General features: G+C 56.1%; 1 protein-coding gene across 1 annotated transcript; it reads right to left on the minus strand.

Moving 5' to 3' along the window:
- Nucleotides 1-764: 764 nt before the first annotated feature.
- On the minus strand, nt 765-4466 carry TTC9B (tetratricopeptide repeat domain 9B). The gene is made up of 3 exons (XM_063139790.1): nt 4082-4466; nt 1500-1682; nt 765-1129 (listed from the first exon to the last, which is right to left on the minus strand). The coding sequence occupies exons 1-3, from the start codon at nt 4464-4466 to the stop codon at nt 1047-1049; spliced, it is 651 nt and encodes a 216-aa protein (XP_062995860.1). The 3' UTR covers nt 765-1046.
- Nucleotides 4467-16928: the final 12462 nt, after the last annotated feature.

Raw genomic sequence — 16928 nt, forward strand, 5'->3', positions numbered from 1 at the left:
GCATATTCTCTGCCTTTGGAGTCCAGAGGAGATGTGGCCCAACTTGAAGCCTCCTGAGTACCCAAAGGGCCACGCGCAAGAGGTGCTGCTGGGAGGGCCGGCGTGGGTGGGCTGAGGAGACCAGCGTGGCCCTTCTGATCTGTGATGGGGGGACAAGGGTGAGCCCTTGGCTGGAACCACAAGAGCTCTGTGGTGATGGGGGGGGCTGGGGGCTTGGTCGCTAAAATGGGGCTGGACACATTGATGCTGGAGGAGGAGCCCATATGGGCAGCAGAGAAAGGGGGCGCCGGAGTCACAGGGAACAGGTCACCGCAGACCACGTGGGTCCTCAGAGTCATCTGGCTAGCTGCAATGGGAAGCAGGGTGCCGGCGCTTCCATGGCCTCATCCAGCAGGCCTCGGCTGCGGTTCTTTGGCAAGACTGCAAGGGCTACCTGGGGGAAAGTGGTCATGAATTTCGTGTGTGTGTGGGGGGGGGGTTCCTGGAGAGGAGAAGAGGATGTGTGTCCCAGACAGGGGAAGGAGGCCCAGCCCGCCTGGGTCCCGTCCTCACAGCAGAGCACCCTTCCTCTGCCCCGCCCCCGCCGCATCTCCTGTGCTGGCTGGGGGAGGGCGACATCCGCTCAAAGGCAGGCAGGCAGGCAGGCAGGCTCCCCGCCTCTGCCACCACGTCCGGATTAGCCCACGGCGGCCCCTTCCAGACAGCTCCCTGCTGCTCTCTCTGCCCTCAATGCTACAGAGGCACATCTGGCAAATTCTCTCATTTAAAAATACATATAGATAAATAAGCAACCCCAACAGTGTTTGGGCAAAATGCTACATTATCGCGTCCCGCAGCCAAGAGGGCCGGAGCCAAACTGTCCGTCGAGAGCGATGCTCCGGCTGCAGCCTCTGCCAGGCATGGCGGGCGCCTGATGGCACTTTCCTGGATCATGGAGGGCAGCGGGTGGATCCTGGGCACTGTTGGCACCGTGTGTAGAAGGCTCTGTCCCTCGCTGATGCGGCGGTGGTGGTGGTGGTGGTGGGGCTGTTGAGGCCGGCCCCGGGCTACGCCATCGCCTCCTTGTCCCGCTGGTTGCAGCGGCTGATCTTAATCTCTGTCAGCTGAATGTACCGCAGGACGTTGGTATCTGCAAAGGGAAGAAATGAGCACATCAGCGTGGCAGGAGCAACCGCCGAGCTTTCTGGAGGACCCTCCGCAGCGACCCCTTTCCACTTGGCAACCCGAGCGAGACCCAGGCAGAGGAAGCCGCCTCACGCCAAGGCAGGCCCCGGATCCATCTCGTCCTGCCTTGCCCGTGCTGGCTGGCAGCCGTAGCTCTGCAGCCTCTCCAGCCAGGGCCGATCCCAGCCCTGCCAAGAGTTGCCCAGAACTGAGCCAGAGGCCCTCCACGGGCAAAGCAAGACCTCTGCCCTGGAGCTCAGTGGTCCCTTCCAGCCCCCACCACCACTGCCACAAAGCGGCTCTCCGTGGCAGCGTGGCACCACCCACGCACTCACCCGTGGGCTCGCGGTTCTTGGCCTCTTTCAGATAGAGCAGGGCGTTGTTGTAGTCCCCCAGGTGGTAGAAGGCGATGCCGGCACGGTACATGGCTTTGAAGTTGCTCTTCTCCCTGGCGAGCACCTTGAGGCAATACTCGCGCACCCGCTCGTAGTTCACCAGCTCCGACTGCAGCAGGCAGGCTAAGGGGCCCGAGGGAGGAGGCCGTTAATGCAGCAGCCCCCGTCCACATGCACAGCGGCCCTTCCTGAGCTGCCCCCTTCTGGCTCTGCAGCTGCTCCCAAGCCCACCGGCCGTCCCCTGCCCACCTGACTGGCGCCCCATTGCCCCCTCCTGAGACCAGCCCACACTGTGATCACGTTAGCACTACCACAATCACCACCTTGACATGCAAAAGATGTCCGGGAGGCTGCTGCTGCTGCTGCTGCTGCTGCTGCTGCTGCTGCTGCTGTCCAGCTGTGTTCACAGGCCACATGGGGACCCCAGGCAGGGGAAGCACCCTTTGCAGCAGCCGCGGCCCCCTGGGCTTCTTGGGTTGAAAGCCAGTGGTCCCACAAAGCAGACGCCGTAGCAGTCTGGGGGCACCCCACAAAACACCTCCCTCCTCATCCTCTCCACGCCTCTCTTCTGGGTTCCATGTTTACAGAGATTCTCAGCTCTATCTTGCCCCCTCCCCCCCCCCAAATCTGACTGACTGGTAGTCTGCTAGTGCAAACAAATCTGCAAATCTGATAGTGCAAACAAGCCCTGTGCCAGGGCTATTGTTCACAGGCTGATGAGGTTGGGTGCTTCAAATATTCACGACGCAAATCGTTTGCTCTCCCTCTGCCTCTGCCTTTCCTCTCCGGCCTTCCAAATCATCCCATTTCTGGCCGTTATCAAGAGGCAAAAGAAGCACAAGTTGCAAATTTAAAGTTGCAAATCCATGACAGCCCCCAGAGGGAGGGGGAGGGGAGGGGAGGGGAGGGGAGGGGAGGGGAGGGGGGTGCTCCCAGCCAAACTGCTTCATTTCTCTTTTGCTGACTACACCCAGGGCTGTCCTCCTTTTGAACGCTCTGCCAGTCTGTGCCAGCACGGAAACCCCACAGAATGCAATAGAGAGTGCAAAATCCATCCTCCTAGGAGTCTCAGCTTTCTTTCTAGAAAGTAAGGCAAGTTGCTAGTCCTTACCATTGCAAAGATAAGCTCGGAAGTATTTGGGAAGTGCCCGATGAAATCTCAGCCGCCAACAAAGAGGCTTAACAGGATTTCTGCCTGCGAGGTGGGCAGACCATCAGTGCCCTGCCTCATTAGCAGCAGAAAGAATAAGCAAACGTGTGTATAGTTTTCTGAGAGTATTTGATGAGTCACGTGCAATGGTGTGTCATACCATTTTGTGTGATTGCACGGACGAAAACTGCCCAAATCAAAAGAAATAGTCAGCTGATATCAACAAGTTGGAAGTATCCGCAGCGCAAAGGGCACCGGCGCCAAAGTGGGCCCGACCAGGCCCAGAGCCAAATGCCCACTGAGCCACGAAGCCCCCTGGGACCAGTCGCTGTCACTCAGCCTGACCTACCTCACAGGGAGGGTAAAATGGGGTGGGGGGGAGGAGAACCTGCACGGGCCACCTTGAGTTCATCGGAGGAAAGGCAAGATGTGCATGTGAGAAAATGCAAAGTTGAATGTTGAGGGAAAACGGCCACATTAAAAACAGAGGTCAAGTTTGACGCCTCGCAATCAGAATTTGTTTGGCCAAATTAGGCATTTCCAGGATTTGCAGGTGCCCACTCCCCCTCTGGCAGGGAGCCCCACAGAGCGAGAAGGTGATGAGGGGCGAAGAGTGGGAGGGGGGCTGCAGAAGGGCAGGTCTTTCTCCCTGGATCCAGGTGGGCTGAGCAGGCAGCCCCCCACCACCACCCCCGCTGGGCTCTTGCGCTCCACCTGAAGGCCCGTTTCCAGGTGAGACATGCACTCCCCCCTGAAAACAAAGCAGAGGCCCAGAGCGCGAGGGGGGTGGGCCCCCTGGGGCAACCGGAGAGGCTCACGTGGGGCAGGAGCAGGCTCTTGGGAGAGCACTGGGTTCAAGCCTCTGCAGACCCCAGCAGAGGACACTTTGTGCAGAGGGGTTCCCTCCCGCCTTGCTCCTCTCTTGCCTTGCAGAGGGGTTTTCCAAAGGCCAGCGTTAGAACATGATGCAGCACCTGGGCAGCCTTTGGCAGGCCAGAGATCAAAACTGATCTAGGGCAGCAGCAGGTGCTGAGCGTGGAGGCGGGAGGCCCCGGTCGCCCAGTGCAAGGGGCCCATCCTGTGGGACAGCGCTGCTCAGTGCCTGGAGAGGCGCACAAAGGGGCCTGAGGCAAAGGGGCTGCAGCTGCTCACCAGGCTGCACGGGGCTCCAGGAGGACCCCTGTCTCTGAGGGGGCGAGGGGGGCCCTGCCTGGCGCCTCTGCACCCTTCCCTGACCAGCTCGAGACCCGATGCGCCTCCCGTGGACCCTGCCCGGCCTCTCCGCCGCCCCCCCCCCCGCCGAGTCCATGGGAGGGGCTCCTCCGGGGCTGACCCCTGCGCATGGCCCTGGCCTGCCCCGGGCGGCCCTTACCTGTTAGGCTGTTGTAGCACTCCACTTCGGTGCTCTCCACCAGCGCCCGCTGCTCCTCGGAGAGCCGCTGCCAGCCCGGCCTGCCCAGCAGGCCCTGCTCCGCCGCCGCCGCCGCCCCCTCGCTGGCCGCCTGCAGCCCCTTGAGCTGCAGAAGGGCGCGGTGGTATTTGCCGATGGCCTCGCGGAACTTCTTCTGCTTGTAGCAGCGGCCGCCTTCCGCCTTGAACTCCACGGCCTTCTGGATCTTGGCCTCCAGCTCCAGCTGGCCGGGGGCCGCGTGGTGGGCCCGGTAGCCGCCGCCTGCCGCCGCCGCCGCCACCAGGGCCGCCCCGCTGCCCCCGCCGGCCTCCGGGCAGCTCTTCTTGCAGGGGCTCCTGTCCTCCATCGCGCCCTTCTTCACAGGCAGCGAGCCATGCCGGGGCAGCTCGAACGCTTGTCGCCGCTGGACGATCTGGAAGAGCGCGCTGTGCATAAAGGAGGCGCCCGGGAGCGGGCGGGCGAGCGGCCGGGCGGGCCTGGCTGGACCGGGCGCGGCGCAGCGCGCTGGGGGAGCAGCGCGCGCTACTTCAGCACCGAGGACAGCGCGCTAGAGCATTGTGGGAAACTCCTCCTGCGTCAGCGCCGCCAGCCTGACCTCGGATGTCTCCGGAGCAGGCGGCCCTTCCGCTTGCAGGAGGGGAGGGGGCGCAGAGGACGGGAGGGGCTGGGAACGAGTCCTCCTTCCGCCCAAGGCCCGCGCGCAGCACTGCGCAGCTGATGGACGAGGGATGCGGGAGAGATCGGCGAGGAGCGCACGTCCGAGAGCCGTGCCCCGCCTGGCTGCTCTGGAGCCAGGGATTCCGGACGGAGGCACCCTGGGGCCTTCGGCCGTGCCCGGCTAGAGGTTTCACCGGGGGTCAGGCCCGCCCCCTCCTTTCATTGCCAGTGCCCATCCCTGGAGGAAGAGATGCACGCAGGAGGAGCTTGGCTTGAAGCATGTGCAGAATGCCTCTCAGCATCGCTACTGCCAGCCGGCCTTGCTGCAGCGTGGCACCGCCATGGTCTCCCGGAGGCGGATGTGGTGTTTCCCTCATCAGCCAGGAACGCTTGCCAAAATCCCCCCACGTGCCTGGCTCGTGGCTCAAGGGAGGGGGCGCTGCAACAGAGAAGCGCAGCCCCTGAAGCGCTGCTTGGGCAGAGAAAAGTGGTCTTTGGCCAGGCTGCGTGGACGGTGGGTTTCCCACCCCCACCACATCCTCCCCTGGTTCTACCAGAGGCCCCTGGACAGACTTGCTCCTCTATTACTGGCAGGGGTGGGGGGAAAGAGAGAACCACACTCTTCCTCTGAGAATGTGGTTTTAAAATTTACCCCAGCTCAAAGAAAGAAAAAGCACCAAAAAGAAGCCTGCTTGCAGGGGAATGCTGGCTTGTCAAGGTAGTCGGAAAAAGAAATCAATATTGGACTATTTTAAGCCAAAAAAAGAACTACCTGAAAGATCACATAGGATGCTACAAACTTCAAAGATGGCATCAGAGGAATTAGCAGCTAACAACGCATCTCTTCCAGACACAATTGCTGTCTTAAAAGCAGAATTTACAGCCCAATTTTCCTCTCAGCAGGACACTTTAAAAGCGATGTTTGCTGATTTGATATCTCCGATTGAAAGCCGCTTGAAAGAGTTTTGTAAGAACTCTATATGACGACGCTCTTCCTCCAACACTCCACAAATAGCTTTCCACAGCCACAATCACAGCTCCAGTACCCCTCTTTGCAGCACTGGCCAGGGTCTCACCTCAGGATGTGCTGTGGACTTGTCCATCAAGTCTTCTTGATCCTCCCAGAGTGCAGGACACGGAATAATGGGCTCAAGTGATGGGAAGCCAGTCTCCAGCTGGACATCAGGAAAAACTTCCTGACTGTGAGAGCAGTACGACAATGGAACCAGTTACCTAGGGAGGTTGTGGGCTCTCCCACACTAGAGGCCTTCAAGAGGCAGCTGGACAGCCCTCTGCCAGGGATGCTTTAGGGTGGATTCCTGCATTGAGCAGGGGGTTGGACTCGATGGCCTTGTAGGCCCCTTCCAACTCTGTTATTCTATGATTCCGCTGTCCCACATAACTCAGGGTTTCACACAGTCCAGAGAGCAATGCCAAACTGAACACCCAGGTTGGCTTATATCCCCATACCAAAAAAGGGAAACATGAAAGAATGTTTAAACTATCAGACAGTGGCACTTATTTCACATGCCAGCAAGGTAATGCTCAAGATCCTGCAAGGTAGACTCCAGCAATTCATGGAGCGAGAATTGCCAGATGTACAAGCTGGGTTTAGAAAAGGCAGAGGAACTAGAGACCAAATTGCCAATATCCGCTGGATAATGGAGAAATGGCTGCATTAATAGAAGTATAGCTTCCAAATCACGTGAGGTACTGGTTCCTCTCTATTCGACCCTGGTTAGGCCTCATCTAGAGTATTGCGTCCAGTTCTGGGCTCCACAATTCAAGAAGGACGCAGACAAGCTGGAGCATGTTCAGAAGAGGGCAACCAGGATGATCAGAGGTCTAGAAACAAAGCCCTATGAAGAGAGACTGAAAGAACTGGGCAGGTTTAGCCTGGAGAAGAGAAGATTGAGGGGAGACATGATAGCACTCTTCAAATACTTAAAAGGTTGTCACACAGAGGAGGGCCAGGATCTCTTCTCGATCCTCCCAGAGAGCAGGACACGGAATAACGGGCTCAAGTTAAAGGAAGCCAGATTCCGGCGAGACATCAGGAAAAACTTCCTGACTGTTAGAGCAGTGCGACGGTGGAATCAGCTACCTAGGGAGGTTGTGGGCTCTCCCACACTAGAGGCATTCAAGAGGCAGCTGGACAACCGTCTGTCAGGGATGCTTTAGGGTGGATTCCTGCATTGAGCAGGGGGTTGGACTCGATGGCCTTGTAGGCCCGTTCCAACTCTGCTATTCTATGATTCTATGAAAGCCAGGGAGTTCCAGAAAAACATCTATTTCTGTTTTATTGACTATTCTAAAGCCTTTGACTGTGTGGATCATAACAAACTGTGGCAAGTTCTTGGTGGTATGGGGATACCAAGTCATCTTGTCTGCCTCCTGAGGAATCTGTATAACGAACAAGTAGCAACGGTAAGTACAGACCATGGAACAACGGACTGGTTTAAGATTGGGAAAGGAGTACGGCAGGGTTGTATACTCTCACCTTATCTATTCAACTTGTATGCAGAACACATCATGCGACGTGCTGGGCTTGACAAATCCAAGGCTGGAGTTAAAATCGCAGGAAGAAACATTAACAATCTCAGATATGCAGATGACACCACTTTGATGGCTGAAAGCGAGGAGGAGCTGAGGAGCCTTATGACAAAGGTGAAAGAAGAAAGTGCAAAAGCTGGGTTGCAGTTAAACCTCAAAAAAACCAAGATTATGGCAACCAGCTTGATTGATAACTGGCAAATAGAAGGAGAAAACATGGAGGCAGTGATAGACTTTGTATTTCTGGGCACAAAGATTACTGCAGACGCTGACTGCAGCCAGGAAATCAGAAGACGTTTACTTCTTGGGAGGAGAGCAATGACAAATCTTGATAAAATAGTTAAGAGCAGAGACACCACACTGACAACAAATTTCTGCATAGTTAAAGCAATAGTATTCCCCGTAGTAACCTATGGCTGCGAGAGCTGGACCATAAGGAAGGCTGAGCGAAGGAAGATAGATGCTTTTGAACTGTGGTGTTGGAGGAAAATTCTGAGAGTGCCTTGGACTGCAAGAAGATCAAACCAGTCCATACTCCAGGAAATAAAGCCAGACTGCTCACTTGAGGGAATGGTATTAAAGGCAAAACTGAAGTACTTTGGCCACATAATGAGAAGACAGGATACCCTGGAGAAGAGGCTGATGCTAGGGAAAGTGGAAGGCAAAAGGAAGAGGGGCCGACCAAGGGCAAGATGGATGGATGATATTCTGGAGGTGACAGACTTGACCTTGGGGGAGCTGGGGGTGGCAACGGCTGACAGAAAGCTCTGGCGTGGGCTGGTCCATGAAGTCACGAAGAGTCAGAAGCGACTGAATGAATAAACAACAGCATAGGTTTTTTTGTTTTTTTTTAAGATTCTTGACACTTTATCAAGGATGTGCTGCTGTTATTAAAAGTGTACCTTAAATTTTACAACATAGCATATATCAAACGACATGGACAAACCTGAAGCATACAGAACATCTTCATGGCATTTCTATTATCTTTTACCATGACATTGAAACTCTAGTTTTTATAACATAGTTTTTACCTGAATTGTGCTCGCATCAATACCTACAAATCTTCACGCCGCACATTCACTTTTTAAGAGAAACCCCCCCAATGTGGAGTCACTTTTACCATTCAGTCCACTTAAGACCAAATGACAAGATCCCAGTTCCAGAGTGAGTCTCAGAATAATGTGCTTAAGCAATGCTACTCATTACTTAGCCACAGGCGCTCTATTGCCAATGTCAAAAGATTCCTTATAAGCAGGTGTAGGACTCATTAGAACATGTGCAAGTTTGTACACGGGTCTAATGGGAGCACATCACGCAACAGTTCTGGTGGAGAAGGCAGGCAGGCAGGCAGACACGTGCCGGTTCATACACACATTGGCAAAGAGTAGCCTTGGCAAGAAGGGATGCTAGTGAAAGGTTCACTGTATGACTGTTCTCCTGTTTTCTGTCTCCATTGCTGGGTAACACCAGGCTGTTGGCCATGCGACTGATGTAGAGCCTCCAGGGTCAGAGGCAGTCTAGCCCCGAGGGAACTGCTGCTGCCTACGCCAAGTCCTGCGTGAGGTTTCCCCTCCTGCCTCTGGCCAGTCACACTGTGGGATATCGGCAGCTGGGTCATCCGGTAGCCTGATTCAGCAGGGCTGAGCTGGGCTATGGGGCAGCGGCAGATCATTGCGCACAGGAGCCCAGTACAAACCAGGTGCTTGTCCTTCCTCAGAGGCCTTCAGGAAGGGGTTGGAGAAGCATCCCACGGATTGTTTCAGCTGCAGGCGGGGTGTGGGGGCTGTTGCCTGGAATCCCACAATCACTCGAGGGCAGAATACTTTCGCAGCTCATTTGGAAAACAAACATTTATTTATTAAATTTATATACTGTTCCATAGCCGAAGCTCTCTGGGCAGTTTACAAAAGTTAAAAACAGTGAACGTTAAAAAGGTATACAAGATTTAAAACTATCAAAATATAAACAGTATCCATTAAACAACAACAGTTCTGGAGTCCATTAAAACTTAAACAAACTTAGCATATGTTGTTAAATGTCTTGACCTGGTGCTGAAAAGATAACAGTGTTGGTGCCAGGCGAGCCTCATCTGAGAGATCATTCCATAATTGGGGGCCACCACCGAAAAGGCCCCCTCCCTTGTTGCTATCCTCTGAGCTTCCCTCGGAGTAGGCACTCGGAGGAGGACCTTAGATGTTGAGAGCAGTGTATGGGTAGGTTCATGTCGGGAGAGGCGTTCCGTCAGGTATTGTGGTCCCAAGCCATGTAAGACAAACCACACTGTAGTCCTTGCAGAAGCCTCCAGGCAATGGCAGGTGAAATGCCCAGAGCACGTACATGTGTGTGTGTGTGTGTGTGTGTGTGTCAGGAACTAGTGTAGCTTTTTTTCCTGCCCTGCAATAACCAGCTTGGAAAGTCCTGCTCTCCCAGGGCAAGAAAGATTCACCTCCAGGCCACCAAGCAGGGCGCTTTTGCGAACTGGGAGAGAGAGGGGGAGGGAGGGAGGGAGAGTTCTTTAAAAAACAACACCCAGGGATTTCCTCCCAGGCCCTCCTTATGCCACAAATGAGATGTGGTGCTCTGTATAGGTGTGCTGCTGCAAAGAGCCAGCGTCTTCTTTGCAGGCTGGAAGGAATCATGCAAGTGTGTGCAACTACAAACACATACCAGTTGCAGGTTTCGGATATTCTTCACACCAGGTCAGGCTCCTTTGAAGCAGGATTCGTGGAGTCCGCTCAGTGCTGAGTGAGCTACTTGCTTAGGCAGAGCTTGGGCAGTGAAACTGCCCACTGCCAGGCACAATGAACAATACCCCCCTCCCCCGGTGGCATACATTTCCAGGTGGCCAGCTCTGGGTTCCTTCACCTGCTCATCGGTACCCCACGGAGAAATATTTTGCCTCAAAAGCTATGCAATTCCCCTCTAGAGTCTCATCTTGGACAGCTTTCATGCTCCAGGTCAGGGATCCAGCTGAGGGGCTCCCACAAATGTGGGGGCATTTCTCTGGACACGTAACAGGAAGAATTCGACAACTAACTTCCTGGGTGCTTCCCTGCACACCACGGTGAACTAGCCCTGAAACACTTGGGTGCTGACATGAATTGACTTCTAACCTACGTAAGAACATCAGGGGAGCTCTGCAGCTGGATCAGAGCATGGCAGGAGCACTTTGCCTCGTCTCCCATCTCCCAGCGGCCCACCAGATGCTCCCAGAAAGCCCACAAGCAGGACATGAGCGCAACAACTCTCTCCTGCCCATGTTCCCCAGCAACTGGTATGCACAGGCTTCAACATGTGCCAAGAAGGTCAAGGTTGGTCTCTAATGGTTTTATATTGTATTTTGTATTTGTGTTTTTAGATTGTTGGTTGTTTTTATGCTCTCCATGATTTTAATTTTTGTGAGCTGCCCAGAGCGCTTCGGCTATTGGGCGGCATAAAAATGTAATACCTAAATAAAAAGACAGCCCCACAGGCCTCTCTGACTGCTCCCCACCAACAGGGAAGCAGCAAGCTTATACTTGAAGAGGTGCAGAAGGCAGAACCAAAGTGGCCAATGAACTCCCTGGGGGTGAGCGGGGGGGGGGGGAGGAACTCTTCGGCATGGTGGAAGAAGCACCACATTTGTGACTCATTTGTTGTTTTATACTGTTGTTTTAATATTATTGATGGATTTAAATTTTGTATACTTTTTCATGTCCACCGATTTTAACTTTTGTAAACCGCCCAGAGAGCTTCGGCTATGGGGCGGTATACAAATTTAATAAATAAATATTGAATCTGCTCATAGCCGCCTGAAGGAGCCCAAGACCACCTGCATTCAATCTGAACCCTGCATGAGGTGCACAGCTTAGGAGAAGCCGGTGAGGTAACAGGACCCTAAACCAGCCTTCCTGAACCCGGCTCCTTCCAGATGCTTTGAATTACACTTGCCATCAGTCCCAACCAGCATAGCCAATCGTCAGGGATGATGGGAGCTGTAGCCAAAAGCATCTGGGGCAGGCTTTCCCCAACCTGGAACCTTCCAGATGCTTTTGACTAAAACATTCCTGACCCCTGGCCAGGATCACAGGCATTGAACATCTGGAAGGACCCAGGTTGGGAGAGGATGCAAATGTAAGCAAGACGGAGTTCATTGCAAGATTAATTGGGGCTGAATTCTATATACAAGTAGTGTAAAATCACACTACCCAGTGTAATTCTAGTATGCTTTTAGTATGTTTAACAGTGTATACTATGTTCCTAATCAGTATTTTATGTAATTCATGCTTGCTGTTGTTCCCCGCCTCGATCCAATTGGAGAGGCGGGTAAGAAATTATTATCATCATACATACACACACCAAACATTGTAACCTTTCCTCAATGGGGAATTGTTTCAGCCCCTTGACCACTTCCTGCTCTACAACACACACACACACACACACACAGTATAATGGAATGAACAAGATTTTTCAAGTCTTGGGCTTTTGTGTGCGTGTGTGTAAATGCTGAATTAATTTTTCCAAGATATAGATTTAAAAAGAGCAGAAAGAAAACAAAACCTTTTATTGCTTGTACCGTACAAATCCAAAGGCAGAGGAAGGTACCTCTGAGGATTACAAAAACCAAGCATTTCTGGGCTTCGAGCTCATCAGCTACGTTTACAAAAGACGCCCTGGAGTACTCGCCTCCCAAGCAAACCTTATTTTATAAACTGAATTCATGATCTCGGGCAAGGGCCTGCGAGAGGCCAGCCCCGGGCAGAAGCGCCGCTGGGGTTGGTTTTCTGTGCTGGAGAGAAAACGAAGAACGAAAAACACAGCACAGCAGTGGAAGCCTCCATCTAAAGCTGCTAAACAAGGCTCAGCATTAAGTTAATAAACCTCGACTATCACAACTACAGAAACTAAGTGGGGGGGGACTTATTAACCCCACCCCCACCCCACGTGAGTAAAAAAAAATGAGAGAGAGAGAGAGAAAAATATCCGGGTTTCCCTTGAATTCAGAATGTGTAGGCTGGGATCAGAGAATTCCTATATATTGTAGTTACAATCCAAAACCTGTTTCCTGACAAGTGAAATGATGAGGGCCAGGATCTCTTCTCTATCTTCCCAGAGTGCAGGACACAGAATCACAGGCTCAAGTGACAGGAAGCCAGATTCCGGCTGGACATCAGGAAAAACCTCCTGACTGTTAAGAGCAGTACGACAATGGAACCCGTGACCTAGGGAGGTGGTGGGCTCTCCCACACTGGAGGCCTTCAAGAGGCAGCTGGACAACCATCTGTCAGGGATGCTTTAGGGTGGATTCCTGCATTGAGCAGGGGGTTGGACTTGATAGCCTTGTAGGCCTCTTCCAACTCTGCTATTCTATGATAGCTGCTGAAGAGTCATAAAAACCACAAAGCACCTAACTGAAATGCTCAGACTGCCAGCACTTTGGAGTCAGATGAGCATCAAAGGCATGCGTTGAAATGGAAGGCCAAACGGAGCGCCTGGAGCCGAGGCGGGCGCCGGCAAAGGCCTGGGCGACTCATCCCGCCCCACGTCAGGAGCGGACAGTGGCATCACAGTGCACCGCTCTGGAGCCAGCTGCAGCCTGGGCCCACCTGAACCCAGAGCCACTGGGCAGATGGTGCCAGCAAGCTGGTGTTCCAGGGCAGGGGCAGCCCAAGAGTAAGCTGGGCAACCCCCACGGCCCACGACGGGTGGGCGGGCGCTCTCTGCAGCAGCAGCAGGGTCGCGCTCAGGCAGCCTGCTGCCTGTGAACCTAGCAGGGAGAAACCTCACGCTCCAGCCCAGTCACCCTGGTAGGTGCGGTTGGTTAGGGATGGAAGTGGAGCCAAGCTGGCCCTGCTCTTTGGCGAGGCTGTAACAATAAGGCATGTCCAAGGACTGCTGGCTGTTCTGTGCTGGGCCCCCGCAAGGGACGAGCCCCCCTCCCTCCCAGTCCTAATCCATGGACATCACATTGGGGGTGGAGGGACTGCTGGGCTGAAGAAGTGTCCCCACGTGGTCACCATCAGGGGCCCTCCGCCAGAGCCACAGGCCTTCCGTGCCTGTGCAGGTGGGCAGAGGTGCGTTTACACGCCGGTGCGTGCCTCCCCGCTGCTTGCATTCCTAACACAGGAGGAGGAAGCGTTGCTGGAGCCCACCGCCCAAAGGGGGACCGCAGGACCTCCACACTGGCTGTGAGGTTCGGGCATGGGATTACCAGCCAGGATCACCAGGACCCTGCCGAAAGCAGCGCAGGAATGTTTCCCATTAAACCTGGAAAGAGGGCGGGAGGCTCAGGTGAGGGGGCCAGCAGGGTCCCTTGACACCAGAAGGACCACTCTCCCCCAAACTGTGGCCAATAAGCCAGCAGGCTGCTCCCTCGCACCCGCCACTCTGGGACGCAGGCCAGTTAGCGCCGCCTTTGTCCTCCTCCTCCCAGCACCAGTGCAGGATTCTGCAGCCTCCCATATGGGCACAGCGGCTGTGGCAGGCCTCTACCCAGGCCCTGCTGAAAATGGCGGGCTGGGGCCCAGGGGCTTCTCTGAACAGGGGAGCCCCCTATCATAATGAGAGGCCCCCCGGGGCGCCCTATCTTTACGGGGAAGAAGTGCCAGTGCCATGGGGCAGACTTTGCCTGGAGCGCTGCTGTGGCGGCCAGCCCGGATGGTTCCCCACGGCCGAGCAGAGCGTGGCAGAGCTGGCCTCTGCAGCCCCCTGTGCGAGCCCCCAAACACTGCGAGGAGGGCTGGCTTCTGCACCCGGCGGGCCCTTTGAAGCAGCCCAGTGGAGGGCGAGGCAGCAGCCTGGCGTGCTCTCCACGGAGCTGCTCGGGGGCCAGACGGAAGCCAGGGCAATGACTCAGCACCCCCCCCCCCCGCACAGGCATCCCAGGCCCCCCACATCGGCTGGCTTTGCGCCACCATGACCGTCTCTGCCCCCAGGCAAGCTCCCAGGCAGACGTTTCAGTTCCCCCAATGAATTTTGCTGGCAGCGAGTGAAAAGACATCAAGAAAACGAGGTCTCGGCTGCTGGCTTCTTCGCACCCAGTGAATTCGGCCTGTTTTTGTTTTAATTTCCAGAAAGATTGGGGGAAGGGCTGCTGCTGCTGCTGCTGGACGTGGCCCCTTCCCCACCATGAACAGCTCGTCCCAGCTAGGAGCCGTCACAACCATGTGTGGTCAAAGCGTCCTAGAGGGACTGCAGCCCTAAAATGCACCTGCCAGATCAGCTAGCAGCAGCAGCAGCCCCCTCCCCCAAATTGGGGAGAAGTGGCTGGAAACTTGGCCTCCCACACATAATGGGAAGGGCTGCAACATGCAGAGCCAGAACTGGAAACGCAACCCGAACGATGCCATCACAGCTGTAAGCTCCCACTTTAGAACAGCTTCCTCTCACACATTGTATCATCCCTGGGGCAGAGACCTCCTGAGCCACACAGTACCTGCGTCGCAGCATGGGAGGAAGGGAGCTCAGGCGACGTTACAGCCCAACCACACGCACACACGCTCGCATGCTCCCCTCGGAAGCAAGCCCCGCCCTGCCTCGCCCCAAGATGCTCAAGGCCGCCCCACGCCTCCTGCGCCCTCCCCAGGAGGGAAGAGGAGGCAATCCTGCCCTCCGCGGTGGAGGGATCTTGCCAAAGACCCAAGCGCTGTTTTCGCTCTCAGGCCACTGCTGCCCCAGCAAACCCTGCCTCCTTTGCTGAGGGAGGACCGGAGGGGGCCGGCTGCAGCCGCCTTTGGCAGAACACAAAGCGAGACTGCAGCCCAAGCCCAGCCGGGACACAGGAAAAGCCACCTTGAAGCTCAGTTAAATGCAACTCAACCTGCACAGGATTAAGCCAGACGTCTGTCTTGCAATCTACGCATGATGGGTGGGTGGGTGTGGATATGGAAACACCGAGCAGTGGGCAGGGGGCAGAGAGAACACGCAACAGGGGGCTGGGAGGCAAGAGAAGCAATTCTCCTACACCAACCAAGACACCAGCTAGCTGTCCCACCCCCACCCCATTTTTGCTTAGCATTTTGGAAATGCTGCTCAGTGTGTGCTGTGAGCAGGATGACTTTCCGAATCCTCTATGACTGTTAAGCTCGACGGGTTCAGCTCTGAGAGCCAGCCCAGCTCTGCTCCGTCCCAGCCAGAGAAAAAGGAGCGGCCTGGGGGGGGGGGCACACCTGCAGCTGGGGGGGGCACCCGTTTGCTTTGCCTGTAGCCCCGAGCGCTGGGTGCAGAAAGAGCCCATGAGAAGTGGAGGAAGCAAGAGGGGCTGCGCCCCCCTCCTCCACAGCCATTAAGTTGAGGCAAGAGGGCGTGGCCTGGCCAGAAGTGGGCTCCGGGGACAGGACGGCCGGCACTTGGGCTCCAACGCAGCCTGGCACATGGGCTGCCCTTCGCCCGCCCTCAGGGAGAACATGTGGGGGAAACGCGAGTGGGGAGCTGGGCCTGGCAAGCGGGATCAACAGCGCGTGGGCCTGATCCCCCCTTCCTCTGAGGCTCAGGGCAGGCAAGCCTTTTGCCTGCCATCCAGAGCGCAACTTCTTTGCCCGGAACGGTAGCAGCCACGGCCCGGCCCATGAGCCACAGCGCCAGCTCTCGGGGAAGGGAGAGGCTGCCTCCTGCAGACCCAGCTGGGGGTGGGGGGAGGGAAGGGCCGAGTGCTGAGCCTGCGTTTCAGCCCCCCTCTGCCGCTCCCCGGCTGTTCCCATCATACCAGGAGTGGGCTCCTGCTAATGGTAGCCACACGGCCACTCAAGTACGCTAAAGCAGCCACGTCACACTGAGGCGGGCAGGGGAGGGGGTGGGGGTCAGCAAGCACGGTGCAGCTCCCTGCCGCCGCCACCGTGGCACGAGTGAGGCACCTGTTGTATGGCCCCAGCCACCACGAGCCGCTGGAGGCCCAGGCCTGCTGGCCAACTGTGCTGGAGAAAGGGGATTCCAGGGGCGCTTGGGGCCCAAGAAGAGCGCCCCACAGGGCACGCTGCCGCCGCCGCAACCCTTGTGTTAAGGCAGTCAGGAAGGGGGCCAGGCTTGCTTTGGGGGCCACACCCAGAGCAGCAGCAGCTCCCCGCCCCCCAGCAGCCTCTGCCCGTGGGAGAGAACGGGAAGGGGCAGGAAGAGAGTTTGCCCTGACCCCATGGCAAACTGGGAGCGGTTGCTGAGCCGTGTGTCTCCACCGTGCCAGGTCAGGCCCAGCAGGCTCAGGCCGCGCTGTGTTCCAGGGCCAATCGCCCTCTTGGGCTTTGCGCCAGCAGAGGAGAGGCAGCCGATTCACACGCAACAGGCAAAGGGGCGCCTGTGGTTCCCCCGTCGGCAAAATGGGCCTTGCGGTGCCGCGTTGTCCGTTTGCCGGTGCGCAGAGTGCGGTCACGCTTCCACGCTCGCTCTCTCCCCTCCCACGGCTCCACAAAGGTCCTGGTGCTGGCACGATCTCTCCTCCTCCTCCTGCCTGGGGCTTTCCGAGCAAATATCCCAAAGCAGTCGCATGGCGCAGCATCCGTGTGTTAGAAGCGATTCAAACGTGTCCATGACCATTTGCATTTAAAACCTGGGTGGCTTGCAGGCCAGGATGCCGGGGGTGGGGTGCAGGCTGCTGGGGGGTGGGGTGGGGTGGGGTGGGGGGGTGAAG

Source organism: Elgaria multicarinata, chromosome 13, assembly GCF_023053635.1.
Source record: "Elgaria multicarinata webbii isolate HBS135686 ecotype San Diego chromosome 13, rElgMul1.1.pri, whole genome shotgun sequence".
NCBI classification, from domain to species: Eukaryota; Metazoa; Chordata; class Lepidosauria; order Squamata; family Anguidae; genus Elgaria; species Elgaria multicarinata.